This window comes from Parasteatoda tepidariorum, chromosome 3 (genome assembly GCF_043381705.1).
Source record: "Parasteatoda tepidariorum isolate YZ-2023 chromosome 3, CAS_Ptep_4.0, whole genome shotgun sequence".
NCBI lineage: Eukaryota > Metazoa > Arthropoda > Arachnida > Araneae > Theridiidae > Parasteatoda > Parasteatoda tepidariorum.
Genome location: NC_092206.1, coordinates 87,490,011 through 87,505,423, shown reverse-complemented (window position 1 = coordinate 87,505,423; position 15,413 = coordinate 87,490,011). Strand labels below are relative to the sequence as shown.

The window sequence follows — 15,413 nt, the reverse complement described above, 5'->3', positions numbered from 1 at the left end:
ATATATATATTGTTGAGAAAGTATTTTGTCATTAGTAAAAGTTAATTATTATAAGTATCTCTGAATAATGTTTCATATTAAACTATATTTTGAATAAAATAAAATGTGCAGTCTTTATCATGCAAAAAATTTTGAAAAACACTTAAAGAAATACAACTATAAATAAGAAAAAGTAAATCAAACTAAGCCCAAAAACTCTGAATAACATAATAACTTAAAACAATAAATGCAAATGAAACAATTTATTTATTAAGCAACTTACGAAATTAGTAAAAATTGTGGCCAGCGTTCACTACACATTACAGAAAAGAAACAACATAAGCAAACGTCTTTTTGATGCAGGAAAACCAATCAGAATCTTGTTTGAGATCTAGGTTGAAACTCTAGTTGGAAAAAACCTAGTTGGAAGAGCTACTGTTCCAAAATACAGATCCCTGAAGTCTATCTTCATTTGAAAAATATAGGTTCGCTCAAACTCAGATCCGAGCTGGAGATTATGAAGAGATTCAAAATACTGTTGTTGTTGTTACAGTTTCAAATATTTTAGAAAAAATGTGAACATTTTTTTCTTTCTGTTTGGGAGGAGGGAAGATCTTTATAAAAAAGCCCTTAATTTATAAAATTATAAAGAAATTTGTCTGAAAGTCTTATTTGATATGTGGAACCAATATTTAGCTTTACTTTTATAGATTTTGATAGGCATACCTTAAAATTGATATTTCCTTAGTTTGAAATGTTAGACCTTAAATTTGTAATGTTAGAAATTGAGGGGCAATGTGCAAAAGAAAAATGGAGCACCCTGAATAACTTTTGATCTAATAATTGGATCTTCATGTTAAAGGAATCAATTTTAATGTTTCGAAAAGGCAACCTCAAATATGCTGACTAATTAGTGCAGACAATATTTTAGTATATTTTAGTATAATAGTTTGCTCAGTAGTGTGGTCCAAAGTTTGGAACCCTTTTAAGTTAATTCTTATTTTTAACATATTTCACCATATCTCAAGAACTTTTTAAGCGAATTGAACAATTTTGTATACATTTATGAAATATGTTTATCCAAAAATAATGCCATGTAAAAAATAATTATTAATAATTATTTATTATTTCATTAAATGATAGTCAAAAAAAATTTTTTTGTAAGATAAACAATTTTTTACATCATTTTAAAAAAATTTAATTTTACATAGCAAAATAGAAAAGTTAAACTTAATCAGTAGAATAGTTACTAAGTAATCAAATTTCCAAAAAGTCTTATATTTGAAATTTAAGTTTAGCAATAACTAGGAAATTATCAGAATCATAACATGCGCCTCAGTAAGCTCTAACATCTTGAATATCTAAAGAATGTCTGGCATTGACAAGTACACAATTGATCGGATTTTGCATCTTCCCATCAGGTGAGAGCCGTGAAATTTTATGACTTGGTTTATGATTGAAATAGGTTCTAGATGTGGTCATGCATGGTTCAGCAGTAAAATAGATTAATCTTTGTTTATTGTAGTTTGTATTATGATGTAAACTGTATCTTCCAATTATTAGGCTAAATTCGTCCTCTTTTCCTATTTTTGCATTTTTATCTCACAAAATGATTTTTAATGTCATGCATTGGACAGGTTCTGTATACCACATCTAATTTTTCATAAAAAAGTCTTTTTCTTTTATACCTTCTGTAAGTGGGTGGGCATTAATAATGTAACTGATAGACATATTTGTACGGAGTTTAAAATAACTTCAGTTTCCCTGANGCGACCTCTGATCTAAAGGATGTCTGGCATTGATAAGTACACGATTGATCGGATTTTGCATCTTCCCATCAGGTGAGAGCCGCGAAATTTTATTACTTGGTTTATGATTGAAATAGGTTCGAGATATGGTCATGCATGGTTCAGCAGTAAAATAGATTAATGTTTGTTTATTGTAGTTTGTATTATGATGTAAACTATATCTTCCAATTATTGGGCTGAATTCGTCCTCTTTTCCTATTTCTGCATTTTTATCTTGCTAAATGATTTTTAATGTCATGCATTGGACAGGTTCTGTATACCACATCTAATTTTTCATAAAAAAGTCTTTTTCTTTTATACCTTCTGTAAGTGGGTGGGCATTAATAATGTAACTGACAGACATATTTGTACAAAGTTTAAAATAACTTCAGTTTCCCTGATTAAAATTGATCTAATAATATGAAGTCATAATACAGAAAGGACCCAAAAATATAAATATTTACTCTAGGCTAAAAACACTAGAGACTAATTTTGAGAAAGTGATGTTTCAATTTTTAAAAAATTAGACTCACAGAATAATTGATAATAATGCAAAGTGTTATTTCTTTATAATATAAACCTTTACCTATATAATACCTATATAAACATTTTAAAATAATATTTTTCAGGTGAAAAATGCATTAAAAATAATGATCTGGTTCGTGGCAGCCATTTTTGATAAATAACACAAATCAAGGTAACCAACTGATTGTTTTTCCTAATTAAATAATTTAAAGCAACATAACAAAATTTCAAGTGTTAAATAAATCAATATCTGCAAAATTTCCAGTGTTAAATAAACCTAAGTTAGAGGAATTTTTACATACTTTTTATTTATTTATCTATTGAGCATTTTGATTATGACAAGATTGAATAAAAGTATTCATAAAAAAAAATGGTACATATTTCAAAACTTTATAAAAAACATGAAAATAATTTTTACCAAACATAGTGGGGGCTTTTGTTCGTATTGTTCTTTTACCACCTTTTGTACAAGAGTAAATCACAGTTGCATCATAGACGGCATCAAGGTTATTTTTCAAATTTTCTAGTGTTAGATGGAAACCTCTATATTTAGGCGTGAGCACATGCTTCAAAGGCACTAAACCTACAAGAAGATAATTATTGCTGTCAGCGAAAGTGCATAAAATGCTTGAACACTTTTAGCCAATGCAAAAAATTCAACGACAAAAAAAATTGTTCAAACCTAACATTAAATGTTAGGAATATTTTAAAGTTAAGTACATGTTTTCACGTTTCTGATTGACAAAATAGCAATTTTAAAAGATAATGTGAAATTTCTTTAAAAATTGCTATTATTGCCAAAGTGCATAAAATGCTTGAACACTTTCAGCCAATGCAAAAAATTCAACGACAAAAAAAATTGTTGAAACCTAATATTAAATGTTAGGAATATTTTAAAGTTAAGTACATGTTTTCACGTTTCTGATTGACAAAATAGCAATTTTAAAAGATTATGTGAAATTTCAAAAAAAGGTTAATTAGGTATATTTTAAATACAAATCGAAATAAATATTGTAACCTCGTTCTCTTGCAAAGGCTTGACTTTTCTCAATTACATTTGGCATTTCTGGGTTATAACGAGTTCCTTCTGGAAATATCACCATCCAAGTCTAAAACAAAATACAAACATCATAAAATAAACTCTAATTTTTTAGATGTAAATAAAAAAGAACAATAAAAGTTTAAAGAAAAACTAACTAATTAAACCTTTACTGATGGAGAATAATTCCTAACATTGTACATGAAAGAAACTTTCAATACTTAAATGAATAAACTATTATTGCATCACTTCAGATGTTGACTTTGAATCCAGTACAGAATAAAATTTATATGTTTCTTCACAATAAAATCTAATTTCTAATTATTTTTTAATTGCAGAAAAAAAGTACTAAGAAAGGACCAAAAAAATTATTATAATATTTCCAGAAATACTATTAAAGAAAATATTTGTATTGTTAGCATTGCAAAAAAAAAAAAAAAAAATTCTTTTACCAAGATCAAAAGTTTAGTTGATCAAATCTTCCTTTCTCTAGCAAAAACTGAGTTTTAAATCATTTTAATCTTTTATAAAGCAGAATCTGCATATAATTCTATTTAAATAAGTTCTAAATATATTTAAAACTATCTTTTTCACTTGAAAAAAAAATACTATTGCAAATAAAATACATAGTTTTAAAACAGAATCTGCATTAAACTTGAAAATGTTTTAGAACTACAAATTTCACTTTTGAAAAAATATATATAATACACAATTTACAATAAATGAGAGATAATTTATTGTAAATTGTAATTAAAAAATGGTATTGATAAAATGGTGATGAAAAATTTGCAGAATTAATTGCTAATAGCAAATAGTCATGATTAAGAAATACTAAGAACATAGTAATTCAAATGTTAATGACAGAACTATTCATAAAAAATGTTTTTTTTTCAAATGAAAAAATAACATGAAACTTACAGGAATTCTTTTATCTTGCAGGCTATGAAGAGAAGATATCATCTTATTCGAATCAAAATAATGTCTTTTCACATAAACACACCCATGCTAAAATGTCAAAATAAAAAATATCTTAAAATTCAATTTGATAAAATACGAGTTAGGCACTTGCAAGAACTGTGAGAATGTCACATTAAAGAAGCTTACATTGTATAGAATATTCGGAAATGGATCAATGAAAAAGTAAACATTTTAGAGAATTATGCATAATAGATAATGAATATTACTTTAAAGTAAAAATTACTTAATTTATCATTCTTATCATGTAAATAACAATAATATGAAATACACCATACAATAATAAATACCACAAGAATAAATTTAAACTAACAATAGAAAAAATCAATCGGGCACCGAAAAAACTTTTACTATGAAGCAAAAAAGTAAGACTTTAGATAAATTTCATCTGGTGTGGTTACCAATTTTTCAATCTTTTTTTCATAACTCCCCAATTTCAAACAATTTTGAAGCTGCTTATTTTATTTTATTTTATATCCGCCGTTGAACAGCTGACCTAATTTTTGGGCTTACAAATACTAATGTTCAATTCTGTAGCCTTGTAATTTTGAACCAATCCAGAAAAAAAGGAAACTCCTGGATCAGTACCCCCAGAGGTATTGATTTGTTATGGGAACATGGAGGACTTTGAAACTCGACAGATTTAATGTGTATCAGTCCCCATTTACTACACGAGGAGTCTTCGGCAGGCAAGGTTCGAACTCACTAACTGTTGGACAATGGCCCAGTGTTCTACCAAACAGGCTATCCCGGCCTTTGAAGATGCTTATTTTATTTCGTTTTATAACCGTCGTTGCAAAGCCGACTCAATTTTTGAGTTTGCGACTACTAATGTTCAACTCCATAGTAGCCTTGTAATTTTGAACCCAATACAGAAGACAAGGGAACTCCTGGATCAAGTATTGGGAGAAATTTGCCTTCGTGGAGGACTTTTTGATGGAACTAACCCGCACATGGAGAGGAAGACCACGAAAACCTCCCATGGTTAGCCTGATGTCAAAGCAATTGTAACCCATGATTCGTCTACCACTGAGGATATTTCAGGTCAGCACTGTGGTCGGTGCAAGCCGGATGCGGAATTTGTATCGACCAGCCATTGCCGGGATCGAACCCCAGTTCACCTTATTGGATGGGGAATGCTCTATACCCTAAGCCAGTGTTTCCCAAAGTGTGGTATGCGTACCCCCAGGGGTACGCGTTCTTATGCGAAATATCTTGCAACATATGAAAATTTTATTTAAAAACAAAACTAGCCAAGAAAATTTACGATTACATGTTTTTCTATTGGCTATTTTTGGCAGAATTAACAGTTACTAATTCGTGTTGTCAACAGCCAGTTGTGATTTTTAACTTTTATGCATTTTTTACAGTAAAAAAAACAGTCATTTTTTTATTAGGGGTACACAGCGTTACGAAAAATTTAGAAAGGGTACTCAAAATTCATAAATTTGGGAAACACTGTCCTAAGCCATCTGAAGATGCTTATTGTAACTACTTATGGTACTTTACAGCTACTTGAACCACAGTGTTTATTTAAATGTTGTTAGAGAGAATAACATCTCGCCCACTCAAAATGTGATCTTTTTGACCAAATATATGGATTGGCATCTTCCCAGTTTTCTTCGATAGCAGCCATTCCATGTCATAAATTCTCAGGATAAACCTACAAGATCTTCCACATATATTTAATAAGTGTACAAGCAGTTACCATTTGCTTTTCTTGCTATTTAATATTCTGATTTTCTACTTTTTGATACTGTACTTAACTTCATGGAGTTTAGAAATGTATTTTTATTGTTAAATGCTTTTAGATTTCAGTTTAGTTGTGTTAACAATAATTAAATAAATTATACTAATCATTTAACTTCTGCCTTATGCTGCTTCTGTCGTACGCTCTAGAATCATGGCTTTTTGAAGCCCATGCATAGGTATACACAGGGAACCATATTTTATATACCATGTAACAAAATAGTTAAGACATAGCCAAGAGTCTGACACTAGCCACAACTCGACAGCAAACACTGAATTTTTATTCAAGTATTATTACAGATATTAAATTTCAATAATGATATAATCTACAACTCATTTATCTAATTAGTTAAATAAATTTTTACAGGTAAGAGACATAGTGCTAGATCTTCAGTGAAATGAAAGTTCACGAATATATGAAATCACAACAATCAACACACAAAGAAAAGTCACACAGTTAGCACACAAATTATGATCTTAATTTTACATTACGATGCTGAATTCCTTTAATAAGATTTCTGGTAAACCGATTTTCAACATGAATTATCAAAAATAATGCAATTTTTTTTAAATACACAGATTCCTTTTACACATACTTAATTAACACATACCTCATAAAAATAAAACCCATACAAAGGAACAAGCTGTAAAGAATCCTTCATGACGTATCTTACATGGCCAATGGACTTTTGTCGATCTGCAAGCATGTGGACAATTACCCAATCCACTATAAAAATAACAAAACAGAAGTATTAAATTTTGTCAGCTTAATTAAATAAAAATCACAGCATTTCAATTCCTTCCACAGACATTTTTGCAAGAACTGTTACAAGCCTAGAAAGATAATCACAATGCTTGTGAATTTTCAGATAGCATAAAAAAACATGTAATTAATATATACACAAATATATAATTGATTTAAATTTTAATACAATAAAATAGAAAAGGATTCTGAGAATTCTGCTTTAATAGCAATTTCTTTTCCTAACCTTTTTCATATAAAAGAAAGATGGAATAAATAATTATTAGCTTAATGTTCTTAGAATAGTAAGCTTAAAGTAGCAATAAACTTAGAGTTCTTTTCCTACCATTAGAGTGTCTTTATTAAAAAAATTTTAAAACTTAGGAACTTCCAACAAATCTTTTCTTTTCATATATTGATCCATATTTAAAATTATATTTATGTAGTAAAAAGATTTCTTCAAGAATTTTTTTTTCAATTTATGCTAAATTGCATAAGAAAAGTAGAATTTCATTTTGGACCTAAATTACTACCAGTAATGTGCCATTTAAAATATGAATAACGATGCTTATATCCATAGATAAATTAATTTCTTTTAGATTTTACACAATTTTTATGCAGGTTCCCAATACTGGAATTTTAAAGTGAAAATTTTATCTCCTAGTTTCCATGTTTAGAATCATCCTAAACTGGCAAATGGAAATCGGTTGTATGGGACCACTAAATTTCCATGTTGGTTCACACCGACAATGGAAATTTAGTGATCCAATACATAGGTATTCATTTAATGGTCCAAAAACCTAATATGGTAGACAAACTTGAGAAGAAGAAAAAGTCAAACTTTACAATTGTATGATATATGTCCTGGTACACATTTAAAGTTATTAATTGCTATTTACTACACCCTAAAACTAATTAGGTTTATCAACCCATAATGATTAAAGATTAGAATTTATTAAAATTAAGTGAGAAAAAAAGCTAAAATAAAGTTAGTAAATAGATTCAACATAGAGATTAAAATGCTGAAACCAAATAAGTAAATGAGGAAAACAGAGAAAGCAAGAACTAACAAAATATTATACTAAAATTTATCTAAAAATTCTAAATACAGTTAACTTTAAAAGAGCAAAATATCATGTTTTATTAATGAATAATTACATCGTCAGTACATGCAGAAATACCAGAGTTTATGGTACCACATAAGAGAAATTTGTATACAAGTTATAATTGTTTTCCTTACATCTATCAATAAGTGACATAATAAAAGTTTAAAAAGCAGTTATTCCATTTGAAAAAACTTAAAACTAAAACCAAACGTATTCCTAGAATAAAATTAACACAATTTTTTGAAATGCATGGATTTCAATGCAAAAGAAAAACTATTTTTCATTACTATTTTGTAATTTTCGAATATAATTCAAGACGACAATATTGTCTCCCACGCATGACTTAAGCGACATTCATAGAACATTTGGCGACATGGTGGCATGAATCCTTAACATATGTGAAAATTTGTTAACTTACATCAGTTGTCATTAAATCAGACTTCAATGGGTACCACTAATTTAAATAAACTAATTATAATTAAATTCATCATATTATAATTCATTATATACTGTGTATTCATTATATACATAAATTTTAAGTAGAATACTTGGAAATAAAAAAAAATTACAATTAATTTTAAAAACAAAACTCAGTATTAATGAAATACTATATTAAAGATTGCATTAATTAATTATGTAACACTAATTTTTTACAATAAATATTAAATTATATAAACAGTTGTTTTTTATTAAAAATTTATCAAAAAGAAAAAGAAAATGTTCCTCGTTCTGGTGTATGGTTATGTTTGCTATAAAAAAAATTACTGTTTTTGGATGAACAGTTTTAATTAAACAAAGGAAAGTCAAAGCAATCTTTATGTCAACTACAACCTCAGTTATCGACAATCTTGTTAAGATCATAAAGTTGGTCACCTGGTGACTTGATAGTACACTGTGTTGATCGTATATGCCCACTGGTCATATACTAAAACAAAGTTTCAAAAAATTTAAAACTATTGTAAATAAAATCCTATATAATTATACCAGTGCTTTGATGATTGCTCATATAGATAACTCTTTCTGGTTTTGATGTAACTTCTTCCACGTTTCCATAGAGAAATACCTGCAAATATTTTTTAATTAATAAAATGTGCAACAATAAATTATTAACAATCTAAAGATAACAATATAAAAGTATAACTATGAAAGTATAGATAAATTAAAGATAAAAGTATAACAATATAAAATATTAATCTTATTCTCAAGCTAATCTTACTCTAATTGTAGCTTTTTTTAATATGAAAAATTAATTATCATTCCAATTAGTGATTGCTATGACTACGAACAATATTGCAATGTGAAAAATATGACAATATATATTTTGGCAGTTATTGTTCCTGACGACGAATTTTGTCAAATCATTTTGATATCTTCCAAGCCTATTTTTTAATAGTAATTGATCATAAAGAAATAGACAAAATACAGATATAGTGAAACCTCACGTTACAGACACTCCAACAAAACGGACACCTCTCATTACGGACATATTTTTAATTCCCAGTAAATCTTCTATGATCTATCTTCTGCACAAAACGGACACTGCCCTAACAGGACACAGATAGTGATTTATGACCTGAAACGTTATTACCATCTCTTCAAACTGGATGTCAATTTTTTTCTAAATTTGAAAAAAAAAAAATATTTCTGCTTCAAATTCTATTAAAAAAATATGCAAGTTTCCAGCATTTTTAAAGCATGTAAATTTCTTGCCATATCCACAACAAAAAATATTGCTAAACTATTTCACTACTAAAGAATTTATACCTTTCTTTATCTTTCTAAAGAAGGGTGGGAAAATAATAATCCTCATGTAAAATATTTCGGACAGTGGCGCATCTTTTGATCTTTACAGCTGGATGATACTAGTTATGAGACCCCACGAGCTAATGTTATGCCTCAAATGCTCTCCATTCCTGTCCCCGACCAAAAAATTTCCTTTCAATTTGGACACAGTATTTAACAAAGCAGGGTTGAAAAATTAAAAAGGTCATTTTTAATCATTTAATTGTTCATTAAAACAAAACATTTAGTCAGACTTTTGACAGATGCTCAACTGTGAATATAACAATGCCATAGAGCCTCAAGTCTTAGAGATATGCATGGCTACTTACTTTTTTCTGTGCATCGTGAAAAGTTTATCGTCAATGAGGTATTACCACCTATCAAATGATGGGGAGGTGTTCGGGGTGCAAACTTATTAATTAAATCCTCTGAGGAAGTGACGTAGGACTAAAAGCACCTATTCGGTATCATATGACTAACTTAAATGTATGCGTAAATGGGGAAAATATACCGATTTCTCTGTAGATACATCTAGAATCATTTATATATATGAACTTTTTGTATCAAAAAAAATATTTTTAAAATTTAAATAAATATCATTGTAAATAGTTAATTGTAAAAATTATTTCTATATCATTGCAATTACTTCAAAAACAATTTACAGCGTTAAACATCAATATTAGTGTATCCATTCCATAAACACACAACTTTCATAAGAAGATAATTTTTTGGGTTCAAAGATTGGCTGTTTAAAAGAGGTTTCCCTGTATAACTTATTGCCAGCAAAAAATCAAACAATATTTAAATTTAAACCACACCTCAATTTATTATCAGATTCGGCAAATACGGTCAACAGGTCAATACATAAATACCTACCTATGTTTATGAGCATCAGATAATGTACATTTGAACTGTTTACCATTTCTATGCAAAATTAAGCAGATACTTATTATATTTTTTTAAAATATGTAACTATTATAGAATGTACTTAATTACGATATTCTTAACATTTTATTTCACTGAAGTCAGAAGTGTAACATAAAATAACTAGTGCTTAATTCAGAAATGAGAAAAAAACATTCTTAGTGCAAACAAGAACATGTTTGCCATTTATTTATCTTTATAGAAGTAATAAAATTGAGCTAAAATAAGAATATGTAAGCGCAGAGAAATAATTTTTCACATCTGATGCTTACCTTAAACTTTGATTCTAACTCTGATATCGTAAAGTATTTAACATTTTTATTAAAAAGTTTTGAAAAACTATACATCAAAAAATAAACAATAAATTCAAAAACGTCTTGGTCAGTTACCCTTAATATTAACTATGCCAATAACCTTAATATTACTTAAAGTGAGTTTTATTTTCTGAACACAAAACCTTATAACTGAAATAATATAATCCTACAATTCTTGCCCAAGTTGAATGGTTGGTTGGTTAACCATATAAAGCTAAACCTAGATGTGTTAGCAGCAAAAAAATAAGAAAGCTTCTAGGTTACTTATTTTTTATTGATTTTTAAGCCAAAACCTTGAGTAATAATTAAGAGTAGTATTTATCTGCGACAAGTTATTCCATCAGACTATTATTTCCAACTTTTTTAATAACTAGAATATAATGAAGTAGAAAAATAAATAATGTCGTAAAAAGGCAATTCAATGTTAAATAAAATTGTACATTTTCTACAGTCCATTTAAATTTTAGAAGCTAGTTATTATTTGCACTGGATTGAAAATAAAAAATGTTATTTACCATTGTAATTACTATTATAAATAATGGTAATGTTATTACCATTATAAAAAATATAATAAAAGAAAAATTAACAAAGTTTATTCCTGACTTTTAAATATTAGAAAAAAGTAAAAATTGATGAAATATTTTTAGAAAACTACAAAAATTACACTTTAAATGTTACTTATGCTTTAGAAAATCTGGTACACTACTTAAAACCAAATATCTATTTACTATTTATAAGCATAAAATACTCTCACTATTTATACTTTTTATTAAAATAATAGATAAATTTAGAAAAACTCAAATCTTATCAATTTACTTATAACTTGATAACAAACAATTAAATACAAAACAATGTTAATATTTGTGATAAAATGTTTAAGTTCTTTTGCTCATTAAATCACAACAGCTAGTTAACAAGCAATTATAATAACAATTGTTACTTCATAAAATTTATTTGCTTAAGCATTTCATATTTACTTAATAAGCACCCTATAGGGACTAGATATAGCTTTAAGTAATAGTAACATTTGCGCACTAAAAACAATAAATATTACTTTCAAATAGAAGTTGCAACTGGAACTGCATTTATTTTTATTAATTTTTTTCCGCTTTTTATACATTGTACATTTAAAAATAGACACATGGGATTTTTTTCAAATATCATAGCACAAATTTTAAAAAATTACTATAACTATCGGACAACAATGACTGCAATGCAATAAATAGAAAGAAGTAATTGCAAACTTATAAAGAAATTTGATCCAACTCAAAATGTGTAAAATTACTACATATCTAAATATTCAATTAAAACAAGTAAGTAGTTAATAAAAATACAATAATATAGAAAAATTAAAACATTGATAATTTGAAGACTTAAATGGAATAACATCACACTTTATCAATCAAGTAAAAAATTTTAATAAAATTTTAATAAGTTTTAACAATATATTTTTAACTATGACAAATCTAAGTGTAATATAGCGATTAGAATGACATCATTTAAGTACTAAAACATTTTAATAAATAATATAGTTTTTAGATTAAAAATCTAATTATCCTGCATTTAGGTTATTACATAAATAATTAAAAAAATATAGCATTGACATTTGGATACGATACTCACTTTTGTACCAGCTACTTGTTCAAAAAAGAAGAGAACGAACTTTTGATACACAGAATAATACATATCATCTCCATACTGATAAATCCAATTAGGTAAAACACATGTTAAACACCTCCACATAACCCAAACAATAAAATATTGAGGAACAACTCCAAACATGACGATTGTCGGCACTACCATTTTTACGTGTTTTAAACTGAAACAGAAAACGATAATTGTTAGAACATAATAAAACGTCATTCATGATAATCTAATAAATAACAGAAATGTATAGAAAAGATATTAAATAAAGAGTTATACTTCATTTTAAAAGCCGGCACTCGGATCAACGTGCAACACATAGCTAAACCGAAACTAACAAAAAATTTCTTTGCCGGTCATTGGTGTCACCATTCCACCAGTGTTGAATTTTGTTCTATCATAATTTAAATTTAAAAACTGATTTTAGACAACCCTAAATTTAGACAACAGGATCAAATGTTAGGAAAAATTACATTTTGTCTCGTGAAATAGCTTTAAAATCAAAAGTATATTCAGAAAATGCTTTTTGTTACCGGCTGGTTATCCCATTGCGCAATTTTCACATCGCTATCGATTTACATTCGTGTCTAGCGGGAAAGTTACATTGTAAATACTGTTTGTACGTATAAAATGAGAATACTTACCATGTTTTAGCGGTAAATGTATTTTGAAGCTCTAACATTTTGATAAATAAACAAACACCACAAGATAGAGAATGCATTATGAAAACATTGGGCTCACTCTAGCATTGTATCATTTCCCTGTTTTGGGGGCTAAATCCATAAAATGTAGATGCACGCAGGTAAATTTTTGGACGGTCGCCAGTGGTAAAATACAGATTAATAAAATGTACGGCATGCAAATACAAATTCTTTACAATGATGAAGCGCGAAAAAGCCGAAATAATTTTCTGTAATGACTCCGGTTACAATTTCATATTTTATTTTAGCCAACGTCGCTAGAGAAAATCAATGAAACTGCAATTAACGCTGCCTTATATAAGATTTCGCCAGACGATGTGAAAAATAAAGGTGTTGTTTCATTTATCTCTCTTTTTCTCTCTTCAATCTTTTCTCTTTTTTTCCTCGTATTTTATCTGGTAATATGGCCCACTAATAAATCTCAAAAAATAGGAAGAAAAATAAAAACAAGTCTCATTCAAAAGTTAAGAAGTTAGAAAAGAACAAATAAATAGCTATTTCGATAATTTAAAATATATATTAGGAATTTAATGAGGTAATTAATATAATAGAATAGCAGATTACTTTTTTCTTAATCATTTTTCGCTTTAAAATTTCATTGAATCAACGAATTTAAAACACTTTGACGAGCGACTTTTTTTAAAAGGAAGACTGTTTATTATATTGTAACTTAATATATATTTCACTACCTATAAGGCTTAACATATATTCTGCACTACTTTCATACTAGCAAATAAAAATAGTAGAAAAGAATTTTACTTTTTGATCCCCCCCCCCCTANCCCCCCCCCCCCACTAAAAAAAATTTATGATCTAAAAATCTTTCTTTTGCACCTGTCATATTAATTTAAATATCTTAAAATTTTCATCTTATATATTTTATCTTTTAAAAACTAATCCAATCTGCATGCAAAAGAAAAAAAAAAGGATTGTTTTTTTTATTATTATTCTTTTTTAATTTTTTAAAATACGATTTTTGTTGTTATTGTTTCATTCGAAAAAGAAACATATTGCTGAACCAGAGGTTTTTTACACCACGTTTAATATTTCCAAATATTTTACTTATTTTATTCTAAATAGGTCAAGTTAGAAATAAAAAAAGAAAGAAAGAAAGAAGTAATAACAAAATTTAATGTATGAGTGATTCACCAAAAACTGAACATTTTGAAATAGCAAATTCTTAAATTTGAAATAACAAATTTCGTCTTGTAATTTATATGCATTTTGATATTATGAAAAAATTCTTTCAACATTTGAAAATTTATAGTTTACTTTAATAAAATGTATCGTTATGGCAAGAAGCTTCTGTGTATTCACTTTTTTTCCACTATAAATTTTAAATTATTAATGGAAGTGAAATATCGGTAATCGAGTTATCTTCTAGAAATCCGTTTTTCATTAAAATTCATTCAGCAAATCCTTATTTTTGAGTACATGTACACAATCTATACATTTCAAGCTTTCGAAAGAGATAATTTGTAATTATTTTCTTCACTTATGAAATGTGTTATTATCAGAGATAAATAAAAAAAATAATAATAATATTTTTTTCTTCTTTAAAGTAAACTGCACATAAAGTTACGTACAGTATACGTCTGCAATTTTAAAATTAATACAAAATATCTATGCAAAATTCTGAACCTATATGAAGAATTGTATGCGATATAATTGCGTAATATTTAATTAATAATATTGTTACGTTGCATATTATGTACCAATTAACATTCGTTCAGGTCGTTAATTTTGTGATAAGTAAGGCCCGGATTTTGATGACATTTGCATTTTTTGCATTTTTGGACATTCTTTGTCCTTTAGAGCATTTTTTGAGATTTATAGGGCATTTTCTCTAACATTTTGGGGCGTATTTTGCATTTTAAAGCATTTTTTAAATTTTTTGTTAAAATTTTCTAATTTTTATTATTTTTTATAATTTTTTATTACTACACTGGCTTCCAAACAATGAAGAAAATTTCTAGGATATTAACAGGTGAAGCAACATCTTTTCAAATTGAAGAAGAATTGTCAGTAAGTGTGACCGTCCTTTTCAAGTACGCACCAATAACATCAGTAGACGTTGAAAGAAGCTTCTCCTGGTATAAAAATTTGCTTTCAGACAAGAGACGCTCGTTTACATTTCAAAATATTAA

General features: G+C 27.5%; 1 protein-coding gene across 2 annotated transcripts in view; it reads right to left on the bottom strand.

The window, feature by feature from the left end:
* Positions 1 to 13,554, bottom strand: part of LOC107454075 (1-acyl-sn-glycerol-3-phosphate acyltransferase epsilon) — a 22,332-nt gene extending 8,778 nt beyond the window's left edge. The window contains exons 1-7 of one of the 2 annotated variants that reach the window (XM_043045607.2): positions 13,211 to 13,554; positions 12,546 to 12,741; positions 8,887 to 8,965; positions 6,666 to 6,781; positions 4,249 to 4,335; positions 3,310 to 3,400; positions 2,710 to 2,874 (exon numbers count right to left, since the gene is read on the bottom strand). In XM_043045607.2, the coding sequence (XP_042901541.1) occupies positions 2,710 to 2,874; positions 3,310 to 3,400; positions 4,249 to 4,335; positions 6,666 to 6,781; positions 8,887 to 8,965; positions 12,546 to 12,741; positions 13,211 to 13,287 (811 nt within the window). In that variant the 5' untranslated portion in view covers positions 13,288 to 13,554. Of the gene's footprint in view, positions 1 to 2,709; positions 2,875 to 3,309; positions 3,401 to 4,248; positions 4,336 to 6,665; positions 6,782 to 8,886; positions 8,966 to 12,545; positions 12,742 to 12,845; positions 12,989 to 13,210 lie in introns of those variants that run through there. The other variant, XM_043045608.2, reaches the window with a different exon arrangement.
* Between the last annotated feature and the right edge of the window lie 1,859 nt (positions 13,555 to 15,413).